Genomic DNA, 17,303 nt, shown 5'->3' with positions numbered 1-17,303 from the left:
CTTACCCCATCATGCATAGTGGGGAGCTAAGCAGCAGGCAACACACACACACACACACACACACACACAGAGAGAGAGAGAGAGAGAGAGAGAGAGAGAGAGAGAGAGATGCAGGAAGCATGAATCCTTTTGTGTTTTATATTCACCTCCCCCTTCCCCCCCCCATACCATGTAAATAACAGCTCATATGCAGGTATATAGAAGGTGTCTGACATGCAGTTCATGTGTACACAGAAGGAAGTGTTCTGCTTTCTTCTATGCTCAGCCCCTACTATGTTCAGTGGAATTTGCTCCCAGGATTGTAGGTCTGTTTGTGGCTCTGCAGAGGTGCAAAAGCCCTTTGGAGCAGATGCAAGGGAGAGCACCAGGATGAGGTCTCTTGTTATCTGGTGTGCTTCCTGGGGCATTTGGTGGGCCGCTGTGAGATACAGGAAGCTGGACTAGATGGGCCTATGGCCTGATCCAGTGGGGCTGTTCTTATGTTCTTATGACCACAGCCAAATCTCTGTAAGAATCATGGCTGGCACCAGAGGGAAGGCAAAATTCTCCTCCAGAGGTTTGCTCCTCCTTTCCTGGTGCCCTGTGGTGGTAACTTCGGCAACTTCAGTAACTTCGGCTTGCTTCAGCAGCACATATACTAAAATTGGAATGATACAGAGATTAGCAAGGATGACGAGCAAATTTGTGAAGCGTTCCATATTTTTTCCTGCATCATCCCCTGGGGGCTGGCGATAAGAACAGGCCCTCAGCTTGGCTGTACTTGTCATAAGAGGCGACCAGACAGCCACCGAGTAGATGGGACTCGTCAGCCTGGGAAGGCAGCTCATCTAAGAGAAGGAAACTCTGACCTCAAACCTCCACTGCCTTGTGGCTATATCCAGTTGTGGAAAAGGCTTCAGGAGTCAACCTCGAGGCAAAATCCGGAGCTGGAGTCCCTGAGGCAGTTCGCAGCTGTACACAGTCACATTCTAGCAACTCCTGCGACCGCGCATTAGAGAGGACATTCCAACTTTGCTATACAGCGTCGGCACAACACGGGAAGCAGCAGTTTACCGGTTATAAGTCTTCACTCGATTGGTATAGAGCGTGATGCCAGGGGCTGCTTCCGACGGTGGGAGAGAACAGACTGAGGCAAAGAGGCAAAGAAGGAAGGCAGGGAGACAGACCAGGGACAGACTGCACTTGCTCCCAGTGTGGAAGGGATTGTCACTCCCGAATCAGCCTTTTCAGCCACACTAGACGCTGTGCCGGAACCACCACTCAGAGCATGATACCAGAGTCTTCCGAGACTGAAGGCTGCCAACTAAGAAGAGTGGTGGTAACTTGGAAGAAAGGCATTTTTCATGTAGAGTGCTTCTTCTTCATCATTTTCTTCATCATCACCATCCAATACTATATCAGCTCCACTTGGGAGGAGCAGTAATGTGAAACCCACTACTGCTGTGGTTCCCAAACTGTGGGTCAGGACCCACTTGTGGGTCACCAAAGGTTGATGGGAAGATCAGATGACCCTGAGGCTACTGAGAATTCAGATACTGTAGCTGCTAATGACACTGCAAAGAGCTCCGCCTCTGCAGTCTGCAAGTACCTGTAGACAGAGCCTCGGGAAGAGCCCAGGCCATGCAAGGCCTACTCAGAAGCAAGTCAATGGGGCTTACTCCCAGGTAAGTGTGAAGGTATTACCCACATTCACAAGGGAGCAAGCCCCATTGACTCTCATGGGACTTGCTTCTGAGTAGATACTGCATAGGCCGGGCTCTAAAACTCACGTCCAAACATCACGTGATCCACGCAAGCGGGAGTCTAGCCTTGCACAGTCTATGCCTGGGCTGCCCGCCGCGCACGCGCACCCTGCATGTACTCCAGAGACCCACTGCGCATGCGTACGGCGACGACGGAACTCTAGTTGCGTGGGCACGGGGAGGCAGGGTGAGGGGGAGCGGCGGGAGGACGGACGATTTCTGGTTTCTGGAGGGACCCGCTTCCGGTCTCGTCTCTTCTGGGCTGTCTTCCGCCGCCGCCATGGAGACCATCCTGGAGCAGCAGCGTCGCTACCACGAGGAGCGCGAGCGTCTGATGGACGTCATGGTGAAGGAGATGCTCACTCGCAAGTCCACGGTGAGGGGGGTCGGGTGCCCCCCTTGTGGCCCCCCTCTGCGGGCCTCCCCCGAGGCCTCCCTCCTCTGTGGGTTCTCCCCCCTTCTGTGGATCCTCCCCCCTCTGTGGGGCCCCCCCCGAGGCCTCCCCCCTCTGTGGGCCCCCTGCGCTGTTGTCCCCAAGAAGCTGGGGTGCTCCTCCTTGGGTCCCCCCAAGGGATCCTGACCAGCTTCTGTGCCCCCCACTTCTCCTCGAAACCCACCAGGGCTACGAGGCATTGGGTCGGGGGGGGGCAGAGTATCTTTGGGGCCTTTTCCTAAAGGGGGAGGGGAGGAGGTGAAACAGAGTGGGGGGAGAGTGGTGACAAGGGTGGGCAGAGCAGGGGTGGGGAGGGGGCAGAGCAGGGCAGGGTGGGTGTTGACCAGGGTGGGCAGGGGGCAAAACAGCAGGGGGAGGGTGACAACAGCAGGAAGAGTCTTTGGAGCTCAGGTCTACCGGGCTTCCCATTGCAGAGCCCAGGTCTACCTGCCTGCAGTGTCTATACAATTAGATACAGAGGTTCCTACAGAGGTTCCTACAGAGGTTCCACTAGTGAAACTAGTGGGTCACAACCTGATTTTTAGTGGGTCCTGTACCAGCGTAGCAGAGCATCCAATGAAAAGGTGGGTGATGGCAAGATCAGATAACTCATTTCCTCAAGCCCTGAGGCTATACAAAAATCAGATATCTCTTTACGGTTTCCGTACAGAGTCTTCACCTACTAAATGTTTATGCCTAATAAAGGTTGACTTGACTTGAAAAATCAGATACTGTAGCTGCTGACTGCCCTGCAAAGAGCTCTGCTCCTGCAGTTTGCAAGCATGTGTAAATATAGAGAGATACAGTGTGAGGGTCTTTTTTCTGGTTATCATTACTTATAAAGAAATAAATAAAATATTGTTGTGAACCCAAGAGAATTTTAAAAAGTGGGTCCCAGTGTTAAAATGTTTGGGAAACACTGAGATTGATATGGAAAACTGGACACACTCCTAAATCTCTCTAAAGTCTTTCAAATACAGCAGATCACTGCAGAAAATTAGTATCGTTGTATTTAGACTCAGACTAGGATAGAAAGTGTCCTGTTTGCACCGAAACAGGACTTCTGCAGCAGCTGTAGTTGTCCTGCAACTGTGTCCCTGACTCCTATACATTCCTTCCTGGCACAAGCCAAAGAGCTACTGCAGCAGGCCAGTTTCCTCCCAGATCTGACACTGTGTTAAGGAGTGCCATGTATGCAGTAGCTTGCAGCAGCAGCTGCCACTGCATACCCAGGCATCCCACAGAGTTAGAGAGTTTGGGTGACATTAGAAAATGTAAGATCCCAGGAAATTTCTGAGTTCCCTCCTTTGGCTCCTGGGCTCCCTTTTTGAGCCTGGGCTCTGGTAAAGATTACCCCCTTTACCCCCCTCTCATGGGTCCTGACTAGGGCTGCCATCCTGTGCACATTTTTCTGGGAGTCAACCCCACTGAACACAATGGGATTTATTTCTGAGTAGCAGTGCGTAGGCTTGTGCCCTGGCCCATCTTCTTAAGAACATAAGACAAGCCCCACTGAGTCAGGCCAAGGGACCATCTAGTTTGGCATCCTGTGTCTCATAGTGGCCCACCACTATGTCTCTGGGAGCACACAAGGCAAGAGACCTGCATCCTGTGGCCACTCCATTGCACCTGACATTCTGAGGTAGTCTACTTCTAAAACCAGGAAGTTGCACGTACCCATCACAGCTTGTAACCTGTGATGGAATTTTCTTCCAGAAATCTCTTCAGTCCCCTTTTAAAGGTAGCTAGGCCAGATGCCATCACCACATCCTGTGGCATGAAATTCCACAGACTAATTCTTTCTCATCTTCATCCCCTTTCCACCAGCTGCGGGACCAGATCAACTCGGACCACCGCACACGAGCCATGCAAGATGTGAGTATCTCACCCTTCTGATGGTAGTGGGGAACTGTGACCTTCCCAGTCTGGGGGGACTGAATGCTGCTTGCCCAGTGTTCCTGCCTTCCATGCTGGCTCAGGTTCCTGAGGCTTTTTCTTTGCCTTTTCAGAGGTACATGGAAGTGAGCGGCAATTTGCGGGACTTGTACGATGACAAAGACGGGTGAGTGCTTTTGACCACCTTCCTCCTCTGCTGGTCTTCTGACACTCCAAAAGTGCTGCAGTGGGAGTGCTCCAGTTGACTTTGGGTCAGTGTGAGAGATTGGTGAACCACAAAGACCTGAGTGTGGACTGTTGATGTCCTCAGCATGCTTTGTGCTGGTTTGGGGGGAGTGTGGGAGGTGATGGAAGCTGAGCCCGTTGGCTGGGCTGCCTCTGTTTCTTCTCCTCCTGCAAGCCTGTTCTGCTCAACCAATTTGATTTAGCTTGCTCTTTTCGGAGTTCTCAGGTTGCGAAAGGAGGAACTCAGCGCCATATCGGGACCCAATGAATTTGCTGAATTCTACAATCGCCTAAAGCAGATTAAAGAGTTCCATCGGAAGCATCCAAATGAGGTGAGGCCAGCTGGAAAGTAACTCTCAAGCAGGAGCAGTGTGACCAGTTCCTCTCCCCCCTCCCCTGGTACATATCTCTATGTGAACCAACCCTCTGGGTTTTCCTGTGCCTGCTCCCAATAGAGTATAGGTGGCTGTCTGTGATGTGGTCCATGGAGGTGGTGCCCACCCACTGTCTGATTTCCTTGTGTCTGTGTTGCCTTCCCCTTTTTCTCCATCCTTTGTATTTTCTGCCATACTACAGCCTGCCTTCCCTCTTCTTGTCCTGGCTGGCTTCTTGTCCTCCCGGGTCTTTCTCATTGTGTACTTCCTTCAAAAAAAACTTTCCTGAGCTTTATAGCTCAAAGTTTTGATACTTTTCCACTCTTACTCCCATTCTTCATCTGGAAGTGACAGGTCACTTTGTCTTCTTTTTTGTCTAATTAACGTAGATTACAATATACTTGGGACTAGGTGATACAATTTTTAATGATATGCACTTCTCAGGCTAATTCTAAATACCAGAGGGCATGTCTTTGCTTCCCTACAGATCTGCGTGCCAATGTCAGTGGAGTTTGAGGAGCTCCTGAAGGCCCGAGAGAACCCCAGTGAAGAGGCCCAGAGTAAGTGTAGAGCTTGTTTGGAGTGCCTCTGTGCTTGCTGTCCTGTCCTGAGGCTAGTCCTCCATTGTCTCGGGATGCATGAATGACTAGAGTGGTCATTTGTTGGGTCCCGTTTTTTTTTCTTGCTATCTCTCCTTTCTTGCTGTGACAGTTCTAAGCTATCTCTCGTTGTCTTCTTCCTACAGATCTGGTGGAATTTACTGATGAAGAAGGATACGGCCGTTACTTGGATCTACATGACTGTTACCTCAAGTACATTAATCTCAAATCCTCAGAGGTGAGAGATTCCCATACTGTTGCCTGGGCTTGGGTGGACATTTCTTGGCCTCTCTCTTGCCCTCTGTGTATGCTCCCATCTGCCTGCCTTCTGGGCCTTCTCAAAGTGGGAACTATCCAGAGAACTGCTGGCAACAGATCACGAAGCTCTGCATTAATCAGCATGCTGATTAATGCTCTTTCTTCTGTCTTCTGCAGAAACTGGACTACATCACATATCTGTCCACTTTTGATCAACTCTTTGATATTCCCAAGGAAAGGAAAAATGCTGAGTACCGAAGGTAAGTACTTGCAAAACTCTTGATGAGATGGGGAGAGACAAGAGACACTGAGGCTGCCTTTTGCCTTGTGTGCACAGTCTCTAATCTTGTATTTCTCATCTGGCCTGAGTTTTTTTGTTGTATTCTCAGGTTGTTGAGGCCATGTTAGTGAAGTGGTCTTGTGCCGACAATGTTTCACTGTGGGCAGAATTTCCCCCCCCCCCCAATAAGGGGCTTAGTAAGAAGTAGAAGCAACACTGTTGCCACAGAGCACACCATCTCTCCGTTTGCTGGATGTAGAGAAATCCAAGGTCTCCTATATCTGGTGGAGCTGGAGAAATCCATTCTGTGTTCAGGATTGGGTGGGAGAGGGAGCCTTGCTTTGAGCACAGGAATTGTACCTCTCCCTGCATCCTCTTCTCGTTACTGTTCTAGGTACTTGGAGATGCTCCTGGAATATCTGCAGGATTACACAGACCGGGTGAAGCCTCTGTTGGACCAGAATGAGCTGTTTGGCAAAATCCAGGGAGAATTTGAGAAGAAGTGGGAGAATGGCACATTTCCTGGTTGGCCAGTAAGCAGTGTTTCTTGGGCAGGGGAGAAGATTGTGGTAGGGTAATGGCCTCCTGGAGCAGATGAGGCAACCTTTCCCATAGGCATCACTGGAGCCTCTTGCTTCTGCTAAGGAAGCTCCAGAATGCTTAAAAGATGCCTTCAATCACTAAGCCTCTTTATCTTCTCTTGGCAGAAAGAGACAAGCAGCGCCCTCACCCATGCTGGAGCCCACCTGGACCTCTCTGCCTTCTCTTCTTGGGAGGTTTGTTTGCTTAATGTCCCTCATTTGTTTTGGCTGACAAGGTAGCGGGACAACCCCTGCTGTCTCCTGGAATCTGGGTTTTGTCCAGGAACTTACTCTCTGTTGCACTGGAGGGGGAAGTCTTTGGTTAGAATCTATAGTCACATCAAGGTTTGATTATTATAATAACATGCCCTTTGTGGGGCTGCCCTTGAAAAATATTCACCAACTTTGGCTAGTGTAGAATATATTGTTGCAAAGTTGTTAACTGATTTAGATTCAGGAACCTTTATTGGCATAAATAAAACATAAATAAAATAAGACAATACATTTAAATCACACCTAAAACAGCCCGTAAACTCAACCAATACTCTGCCCTTACTAACTCACACCACGCCTCCTCAAAATTGCATACAGAAATTTTGCAACCTGGCGTGTACATGCCTCATTCTTTCTAATAGCAACTGATGAAGCACAAAGTCCCCCGACCCACGTATGGAAGACAAAATTGGCCTGAGAAACTGCAAATGCAGATCGTCAAACCATTTGCAAGTTAAAACCATATGTGAAAGAGATTCAGTGTCATGGGAGTTGCAGCTACACACCCTTGCTTGCACACTCAGGCCATTGTATCTCCCTGATGTAAAATTAGATGGTATAACATTGCAACGCACCAGGGAGAAGGCTCTCCGTTCTTGTGAATTAAATAGGAAATGTAAGTATGCGGGCTGTTTATCCAGGATTGGGAAAAGCGAAAACCTGAGGGGAGAACAGGTCGTGGTTGCAGCTGCAAACAGCTTTTGACGCTCTACATCCTCACCGGGTTTTCAGAGTTTTAAATGCCAACTCTGGTGAGAGGGCTCCTAACAGATCTGCTGAGAGACCTATGACTTGAACTTTATTTAGGAACAATAACAGACCCAGCGAGAATGTTGGATCTGTTAACAGGTTTCTGAGCAGAATATCTTGCTCAGACGCGTAACAAACACTTAACCAAAATTTGCAGAAACTCACTCAGGCCATGGTTTCTAACTTGTGTTGGCCCACTTCCAAACATAATACTGCGTATGGGACACAGTGTGGTAGAGCAAATATTTTATATAGGAACCATGATTGGATTCTCTCAATGCTGGCACCAAATGCAGACATCCAAATAGGTATTCCATACAAAATTTGGGCCTTAACTTTAGTATTGAAAATTTGCAGGGCAGAAGGGATATAAGAATTGCCCTATGCATAGAAAAAACATACAATGGCCTGCGTAGACAGTTTTGCAACCTGGATCCTCGCCTCCCGGTGCGGACTCCAAGAGAGTCTGTAATGATACAGAATGCCCAAATACTTGAATTCCTTGATCTGCCTGATTGTTTAGCCATTAAAAGTCCAAAGCTGTGGTTTCCATGATCTGCCAAATAGCAAGATTTTGGACTTTTCACAGTTCAGAGAGCTTGCTCTGTTCAAAATATGCCAAACCACCGCAGACACTCGCCTATAAGATAAGACCTCACGGATAAGCAGAGGGCAGGTTTTGAGGCACAAATCATAGAATTTTCTATGACCCTTGGATAAGTTGGGGTCATAAACTTGGGGGGGGGGGTCTGATTATAGTTTTGTCTGATTTTACCCTAGGCCAGATCCTGAAAAATAACCTATCAGTAATTGTTACCTAAGAACTGACAGTCTCTAATTTATTAAAAATATAGTAAAAGATCATAAGGTTCATTTTTATTCATAAACTTTTAAATTCTGGTCTTCACCTTTTTTTTGTAAACACTATCAATAATAACAACAACAATAATAATAATAACAGGTATTTATATACTGCCTTTCTTGGTCTTTATTCAAGACTTTATTCAAGGCGGTTTACATAGGCAGGCTTTATCTAAATCCCTATTTTAAATAGGGATTTTTACAATTTCAAAGAAGGTTCTTTCTTTCAAGAACTACTACATTCAAGGTGTTTCAATCCGATCTGGCTTCACATTCTGGCCTCCATCCTCCCACGCTCAGAGCAGATGGAATTGCTCGGCTTCAGCTTGTCAGCTGCTCCAAGGTCGCATGGCCTCGAACTGGCGGCCTTGTGGATGTTATCTTCAGGCAGACGGAGGCTCTACCCTCTAGACCAGACCTCCTGCCCTCCTTTGACCTCCTATCAAAGAGTAACTGCATTGTAAACAACATGCTAATAGAACAGTGGTTCCCAACCTAGGGTTCATGTACCCCCAGGGGCACTAAACAGGACCTTTAGGAGTACTTGAAAGAGAATGGAATAATGGCAATAATCCAGAATGGCTTGCAGGGCCAGCAAGGCAGGAAGGGAGGTAGCTAGTTGACTGTGAAAGCTCCACTAATAGCTAATTTTTGGTGATCAATTCATGTATGAACCAGTGATTGAAGACCAGCATAGGAAAAAAATTAAAACATAAAGTGATCTATCACTCAGAATTTCTCAGGACATTTCTGGTGCAAAACAATGCAAAGGCAGAGTCTCCTGCTCTTAAGCCAGAAGCTCTACATATAACATACAGCTTAGAACACAACTGGGAGCATGCAATTCAATTCACAGCAGAGATAAGCAACAGCAAATGGCTGTGACCAAGTGCAGCTGCACAAAGCTGAAACCCTATTTACGCAGAAGCAGACCCATTGCTTTCTCTGGGTGTTATTCCTAAGTAATGGTACTCTGAATTGTAGTTTGTGAGACATTTGATGGGAGTGTTTCCACTTTCAGGGAAGGTGCATCCTGCAGCTGCAACAAGCCCACCCTCACCTGGTCTGAGGGTTGTTTCTTCCTCTTGATTTACAGCAGGATCAAGGCTGTAGGGGGTTTCACTCTTAAAGAAGTGGGGTGATTCTGGGGAGCCAGTTAAACTCTGCTCTCTGTGTTGGGGGGATGTGCAAATGGAAACTGCTGCTCTAATCAGTTTCCTGGTCAGTTTCCCTGATTGCATGGCTTTTAAATAAGGAGCAGAGAAAGAGGAACAGTGGGGAAGGGAGAAGAGAAGGGGGGCACAGCGGTCAAGGAGAAGGGGGAGAAAACAGTACAACAGAGTGAAGGCTGGTGGAGGGAAGAGAGGGGCTGGGGCTGAAGGGCAGAGAGAAGCAGGCAGTGCAGGAGTGGGGGCAGGCGGGAGGCAGGGAGGCTGTGTGGGGGGCTCCCCTCCTCCCTCTCGCTTGGAAGAAGCAGATGCAGAGCTGTAGACTCTGCATGAAGAAGCAAACTTCTTCAAGCTATGATCTTTTCCTGGGAGTAAGCCCCATTGACAATAATGGAACTTACTTCTGAGTAGGCATGCACTGGCTTGGGCTCTAAAGCTGCCATCCTATGCGCACTTTTCTGGGAGTAAGCCCCATTGATGACACGCGTGGGAAGCGCTTCAGGCTCCTGCTCCCCTTTCCTGTCCTTTCGAAGACTAGCAGGGGTGGAGAAAGAGAAAGTCAGAGCCAAGGAGACCAGGCTCAGGGAGCCTGAGCGGGCGGGACTGCAATACCCAGGAGTAGCAAGGAGGAGGGAGCGGCAGGCGAGCCAAGCAGCTCCGTCAGGCTTCTTGCTCCAGGTGGGAAGCACACGGTGGGGGAGTGGGTGGTGCATCACCCTCCCCAGCAGCACCACTGCTGCTCCTCAGTGTGCCTGAAACAGCCCTGACCGCTAGTGGCCCCACAGATAAGGCGGATTCAGGAACGATCTGCTGGGACAAATTTATCGCCCTATAGGCGAGTATCTGATTGTGCCAGGCGCCATAAGCCAATTCTGGTTCGAGAAAGCAGGACCATATCATCTGCATAAAGCAGCACGGGAACTTTTACAGAGCCAAGTTTAGGACAGTGGGCATCAACTTTGTGCAAGTGAGTGGCAAAATCATTAACAAATAAATTAAACAGGGTGGGGCCAAGCACGCAACCCTGTTTTTTACTCCCTTATGCAGGGAAACCTCCCCAGACAAATCGCCTCGTGAGGACAATTTGATATGACCAGAGGTGCCAGAGTGGAGTCTCTGTATCAACAAAATCCATCTTCTATCAAGACCCATTTTAGTCAACTTGCCCCACAAAATCCACCGAATCGAATGCACCCTTGAGATCCAAAAAAAAGCAGCATATAGATGTGAATTTCGCTGCGAAGCATACTTTGTTGCAAGATGCGACAGGATCCAACAATTATTCATGGTTGACTTCCCAGCTCGAAACCCAGCTTGCTCAGGGCCTATAACATTGTTCTCTGATAACCAACCTAAAACTTGTCAAGCAAATGTTTGGAGTACATTTTGGCTACCACTACCAAAGGCTTATTGGTCGGAAGTTTTCAGGGAATCTTTTGTTGCCTTTTTTGTGCAGCAGAACCAAGATGGATTTTGTCCAGGAGGCAGGCATAATTCCTGACCTGTCCACCTGAGTGAACAGATCGGCTAGAATAGGGGCCCACCAATCCGGATCTAACTTACAGGTCAGACGGTAGACTGTCTGGTCCGGCAGCCTTTCCTACACTGAGCTCACTAATAAGCTTTTTAATATCTGAAGCTGTTACTGGAGGCCATTCCTGAGTATCCCCTAGGGAGGCATAATCAGTGGTTGGTTCTTGATAATTCTCATAAAAAAAGATTGATTTAAAATAGGACTCCCACAAAGACACAGAGATCTGTGAGGGTCCCATGGGCAGTTTACAAAAAAAAAACCTGAGATCACCCTCCAGAACTGCTTGGAATTTTTTTTTTGAGAGAGAGAATTGCGTTAACTGGAGCCATTTTTGTGGAGTATGTGACTCCACTTCTACAACTGTTCTGGCTGCTGTTTGTTTCTGGATGCAAGTTACACTTTTAAACTTTACAGTTTTAAATTACATTTACAGAATTAAATGACCTGGACCAAGTTCCACTTCCACCCAAACAGTGCTATCCATTTTTCTACTGTCAAATGAGGAAGCTCTTTTTAGGATTCAGCTTTTAAGGCTGATTGAAGTTTAGACTGGCAGGAATAAAGGAATAAGGTTTTTCAGCAGTTGTGCCCAGACTATGGAATTCCTTGCCCAGGAAGGAGTATCTTGCTCCCTTGGTATTTTGCTACTTATTAAAGACTCTTTTTCACTGGTTGAATATGGATTGCTTTATTTCCTTCAGTTGCTCTCTTGGTTCCCTGTTTTTACTGTAACTGTTTTGTAAGCTGCATTGAGCTCTTAGTAGAACCACAAGTTTGGAATAAACCAACGTTGAGTATTTGTTGATTTTTCCACTTGCACAGGAATTGGCCTCTCTTGGACTTGACAGGCTAAAATCTGCTCTGCTGGCGTTGGGGCTGAAATGTGGTGGGTAAGTGAGGGGTTTAATTTTTGTTTGGGGCTGGCTTCAGGATTGCTGCTGGAATGGATGTGTGAACTGGGCTCTGGAAGGCCTGCATGAATCTTGGCAGAACTTGGCAGCTTTGGCACACTTTCCATCTGGAAATGGAAGATTTTCACAGGTTTCTTCCCTCTTCCCCCCCCCTTTCTCCTTTCCTCCCCAGGACACTCGAGGAGCGAGCTCAGAGGCTGTTCAGCACCAAGGGCAAGTCCCTAGAAGCCTTAGATTCCTCCCTTTTTGCCAAGAACCCAAAGACGAAGGGGAGCAAGCGGTAAGTCACCTGTGTGGCGTGTTGCAGGGGGCAGCAGGGTGGGTTCAGCATGACCGGCACAGGTCTGCTAACCCACTTGACAGTTTTTGTAGCTCTCCCTTTTGCCTCTCTGCTGGCTGCCTTAGAAAGGCATGAAGAGTGCAGTTGCCTGCTTGTTCACAGAGCTGTTTTGCTTTGACAGGGACACAGAGAGGAACAAGGACTTGGCTTTCTTGGAGGCTCAGATCTATGAGTATGTGGAGATACTTGGGGTAAGTACCCCATGTCCCTTTCCCAGTTGTGGCCCCATGGCTGGGTTGAGTGAACCGCGTTCACAGCTTCTGCTTCCTCCCATAGGAGCAGCGGCAGTTGACGCATGAGAATGTGCAGCGCAAGCAGGCACGAACTGGTGAGGAGCGCGAGGAGGAAGAGGAAGAACAGATCAGTGAAAGCGAGAGTGAAGATGAGGAGAATGAAATAATCTACAATCCCAAGAACTTGCCCTTGGGCTGGGATGGCAAGGTGAGCTCTACAAAAGTAGAAGGAGCCTCCTCCTGGATCACGTCAGACTGGGCTTGTGCTCTCAGTCCTGCAAGCTTAACACTCTCTCTTGCCTTCCAGCCCATCCCCTACTGGCTCTACAAGCTCCATGGTCTGAACATCAATTACAACTGTGAGATCTGTGGGAACTACACGTACCGTGGGCCCAAAGCTTTCCAGAGACACTTTGCGGTAGGGGGGGGGGGGTGTTACGTGATGGTTTGGGTTGGGACAGTACAAGATGCCAAAGGTGGGAAGATTTCAGAGAACTGGTCTTGCAGAACGAGTTGTCAGCTTCAACTGGGGCTTCTGGATGGCAGGTGCATCTGTCTGTAACTGTTGATTTACTGAGGGATTTTTTATCCTGGCGAGGGTAGCCGAGATCTGTGAAAATCATAGTCAAATCTTAACTTCCATGTTCTCTCCACAGTTAATCTGTTCAGAGAGAAAGAGGTGGGGGGGGGGTTCCACTGGCTAAGGCAAGAGTCAAACGTAAGGCCTATGGACTGGATGCGACCCACAGAAGCTCTTTATCTGTCTCTCAGGCTTGCTCAGCACCACCATCAGATGTTCTTAGCTGCTAAACTATGTTGAGGTGTCACTGCCGAAAGGCAGCCCACCTGATAATTGGGCTCTCCTGTATTTTGAAAATACAATTTTCTCCTCTGTCATTTGCAGCTAATGAGTTTCTGAAAAAGTGCTTATTTCTGGTCATTACCTGCTTTATGACACCACTTCCAGCCCTCAGCAGGTTTATTGAATGCTATTCGGCCCACTGTATGAAACAATTTTGACCCTTCTGGGCTAAGGACATTCCAGGGGTTGCTCTTGGCTTTGTATTCTAAACCCAGTTGCTGCGATGGTCTGTACGAAGGGCAGGGGAAGAGACCAGCCTCTCCTTGCTCTTGCTAGTTGTTCTGAATCATTATAGCTACTTGAGGGAAGTCATGGTGCATCTAACTATCTCCTTGATCTCCACATCTGCTTGTAGGAATGGCGCCATGCCCATGGGATGCGCTGCCTGGGCATTCCCAACACAGCTCACTTCGCAAATGTCACACAGATTGAAGATGCAGTCTCGTGTAAGTGGCAACAAATAATCTCTCTGACACTGGCTGTTTTGGGATCATGGCCAGCACACGCTTGCACTGTCGCATTTGCATTTGCTTGGAACTAATGCAGGGGTTGGGTTCCCCCTCTAGACTGGTTAAAGGCTCTGTGACAACCTCCTTGGGCTTTTGGAGGTAGAGAAGGAGAGAATGGCAAGATGGGCTGCAAGAGCTTGAGGAAAGAAAGACAGAGACTTTGTCAATGGCAATGCTTTTACAGGAAACCAAAAACTCCGTTTGGTGATGAAGGCAAAGCCCTCTTGCTGTGGTACTAGCAGAGGAGTTTGGAAATGGGCCAGGCTGGGGATCCTCTGACCTTGTATTGCTCTTTGTGTTACAGTGTGGGCAAAGCTGAAGCAGCAGAAGGCTTCGGAGCGGTGGCAGCCAGACACAGAAGTAAGCAGGGGGATTGGCTATTATGGAAAGTGCTTATTTAGACCTCAGCCATGGAGGAATTAGTGACGTATCCCAGAAGAGATTCCCAATCTGTGAGGTGCAGCTCTCCAGAGGCGGCATGGGATGCCTGCTGCCTGGCAGTGAGAACTTGACCCTACAAACAGTGGTAGGAGACTCACAGCCCAATCCTATGCATGTCTCATTAAAGTCAATGGGGCTTACTCCCAAAAAAGTGTGGATAGGACTGGGCTGTCAGTGATCAGAGCTCCAGCATGCAGTTTTTGTGCACTTGAAAAAGCCCACCCACCCTGAGGTTCTTACCGCTAGTTGTAGCATCGCGTCTGGCCTCTCAACCCAGAAATAATTGGTGATTACAGTTCTGGAGGCCTCTGCAGCATGAGGGGGGCATCACAAGTGGGCGGGTCTGGGAAGCACTGTTTTATGCCTATATGCATGTGTGCCAGGCCCTGCCCCCCAAAACTAACCTAAATCATCCAGTACAGTATTGAAAAAGAATATATACAGATATTTAGATAAACACTGAAACTTCTGCATAAGAAGAGCCCTGCTGAGTCACACCCATCAAGTCCAGCTTCCTGTAGTGGCCAAGCAGATGCCTCTAGGAAGCCCACGAGTAGGAGATGAGGCATCCCCTTTTTCTCTGTTGCTGCCCTACAGCTAGTATGGAAAGGCAGGCTGCTTCTGAACCTGGAGGTAGCATAGAGTCCCTGTGGCTACAGACAGATTTGTCTTCCACAGCTATGTCTAATTCTTTTTTAAAACTAACTAAGCTAGTGGTCCACTACCTTACGCAGTAGAAAATTTCACCCATCCTGGGTGGTGGAAGTACTTTTTTTGATACGCCTAAATCTCCTGCCAATTGGTTTTATTGAATAGTTCCTGATCTAGTGTTATGCAACTTCTGTGTGTATGATTTCATACACTTTTTTCTTATTCCAAAACTGAACCATAACCCTGATTAAGCTTCCAAAATTTACAGAGGAAGTTTTCAGTTCTGTTTCTAAAGATTTTATATGCCATTAAGTTTAAGCAGGTATGTCATGTTTCTTGAATCATTTGTTCGCCTAAGGGGCCTCCAGCTGTTATCAAGAGAACCAGGAGACTGGCAATAGGGAGCCTTTTTGCTACCCCCAGGCTGCTCTGCTTGGTTGGAGTTGATGGGGCACAGGGAGCCTATCTGGACCTTCTCTTGGCATTCTGTTATTGCTTTGTTGTCATTCTCTCTCTCCCCCCCCCCCCCCACTGGAACTCAGCCAACTTCTCCCTCTTCTCTCCAGGAGGAATATGAGGACTCCAGTGGGAACGTGGTCAACAAAAAGACCTATGAAGACTTGAAACGTCAAGGCCTTCTGTGATTGGAGGAGATACTGGCAGCAGGACGCGCCCTCTCCCTCTTTCCAGCCCCCTTTCTTATGTGCCTGCATTTTCCTCTTTCCAGTGTGCAGGCACTTCAAGGACACTTGCAATGAGCTTTCTTTGTATGGATCTGAAAACATTAAAATAAATCTTGTCTTTAGAGATGGAAGGGATGGGATTCTGGTGTGTTTTGTATCCCTTTTTAATGGAGCAGTTCAGAATTCCAGCATGGAAAAATTCTATCCTTGATCACTAGGAGCTGATATTTATACCAGTCACCTCTTTTCCTCTAGAGCTATCCTAGGTTGGAGGAGGATAACAGGTGTCAACTGTGAGAGAGCCAATTGGAAGTTCCTTTTTTTTAAAACTTTGTTCTGGAGCTGCACTAGAAGAGTTGGAGATACAGAAAGTTTGTGTTCTTAAGGACAAAAGCACTTGGTTTCAGAGGCTGCATTCTGTTTGCCAATAAACCTGTCTCGTGGTTGTGCCATGGCAGTGGGGGGCGGCGTTCATGTTTCTGAGTGTCCCTTCATACAAAACACACATATGAGGAAGAGAAGTTTAGCCTCAATATGTGGAACATTCAATTCTCTGGTCTGTTATTTGGAGCCTGAAACAGGCACAGATTCACTACCTTATTGAAAACTAGACCAGAGTCAGACCTGCCACAAAGAAACAGGAAAGGGTTAGAGCAGGGGGTCTCTAAACTTTTTGGCTGAAGGGCCACTTCAAATATCTGGCACAGTGCCAAGGGCCGGGGGGGGGAATTAAATATAAAATTTAAATAAATACATTAGTGATGGAACTTAGATGAGTGAATAAGTGGATGGGCTCAAATAATGATTTCTCCAAGCAGCAACACAGCCCAAGAAATAAAGCACACACTTAAATGGACTCCCATTCCCCACCCTACAAGTACAACTGGTTGTTTGGTCACCTGGGCCAGAGGCTCTCAGGAGATCAGAGGCTGGCCATGGGCCAGATAGAGGCTCTCTGCAGGCCGCATCTGGTCCCTGGGCCGGGGTTTGGAGACCCCTGGGTTATAGGACCAAGGTTGTGGAGTCCCTTTATGTCTACAGGTATAGTTCCCCCTGTCCCTCCCTGCCTTTGCTCATTCCCCTTTTTGCTATCCTGAAGTTCTGTGCAGTAAGCCCCAGTTCTCACGTGAGGAAGCGGAGCACTACAAGAGTTCTGTAATGTACTGGGAGGATTTTGAGGACTGCAGGAGCCTGTGACCTTGGCAGAGGAATGTTGGACGTCACCCTTGATTGAAAGCTTCTTTTGGAGCGGGAAAGTGTCCCCATTGGCAAGCTGACTTGCCCTGACTACAGGGCCCATCTTTGTATGTATGATTATCATGTTGTGTGATCATTATGTTGCTGTTTCCATCTAGTGGGGCCTTAATGCCCACATGTCTTCTCTGCAGAATAGAAAACTAGTATTGGCATAGGAATAGCAAGCATATGGGAAGTCTGCTGGGTGGAAGATTCCCCTGTTTGGTGGAAAGGGGGGAGGGCAGCAGAAAAATATAAAATTAAATTCTGGCTTACAGAACAGAAAATCCTTTCGGTCCTACCACCTGCACAGATTTCATCTGCCGTTGCTGTGCTGCATTTCTCTCTGCGTCAGAAGCTTCCTGGCTGTCATTGCAGCTTGTTGTAGTTTCTGTGCTGCTACTCTGGGTCCCCACTGACCAGAAGTCCCTAGGAAGGAAAGGAGTGGATAATTAATCTAAT

General features: G+C 47.9%; 1 protein-coding gene and 1 pseudogene across 1 annotated transcript; both read left to right on the top strand.

Moving 5' to 3' along the window:
* The first annotated feature begins 617 nt into the window (after nucleotides 1-617).
* LOC136661849 (U6 spliceosomal RNA) lies at nucleotides 618-704 on the top strand (annotated as a pseudogene).
* A 1,206-nt stretch (nucleotides 705-1,910) lies between these two features.
* On the top strand, nucleotides 1,911-15,736 carry SF3A3 (splicing factor 3a subunit 3). The gene is made up of 17 exons (XM_066638437.1): nucleotides 1,911-2,118; nucleotides 4,003-4,050; nucleotides 4,185-4,237; nucleotides 4,523-4,628; nucleotides 5,158-5,230; nucleotides 5,416-5,507; nucleotides 5,705-5,787; nucleotides 6,202-6,340; nucleotides 6,515-6,583; nucleotides 11,798-11,865; nucleotides 12,059-12,166; nucleotides 12,348-12,417; nucleotides 12,503-12,667; nucleotides 12,767-12,877; nucleotides 13,677-13,767; nucleotides 14,135-14,190; nucleotides 15,489-15,736. Exons 1-17 carry the CDS (start codon nucleotides 2,023-2,025, stop codon nucleotides 15,564-15,566), a joined length of 1,506 nt encoding a protein of 501 aa, XP_066494534.1. The 5' UTR covers nucleotides 1,911-2,022; the 3' UTR covers nucleotides 15,567-15,736.
* The last annotated feature ends 1,567 nt before the right edge of the window (nucleotides 15,737-17,303 follow it).

Source organism: Tiliqua scincoides, chromosome 10, assembly GCF_035046505.1.
Source record: "Tiliqua scincoides isolate rTilSci1 chromosome 10, rTilSci1.hap2, whole genome shotgun sequence".
Lineage (NCBI taxonomy): Eukaryota > Metazoa > Chordata > Lepidosauria > Squamata > Scincidae > Tiliqua > Tiliqua scincoides.
The sequence above is the reverse complement of the archived record's forward strand: the minus strand, read 5'-3'. Positions and strand labels throughout refer to the sequence as shown.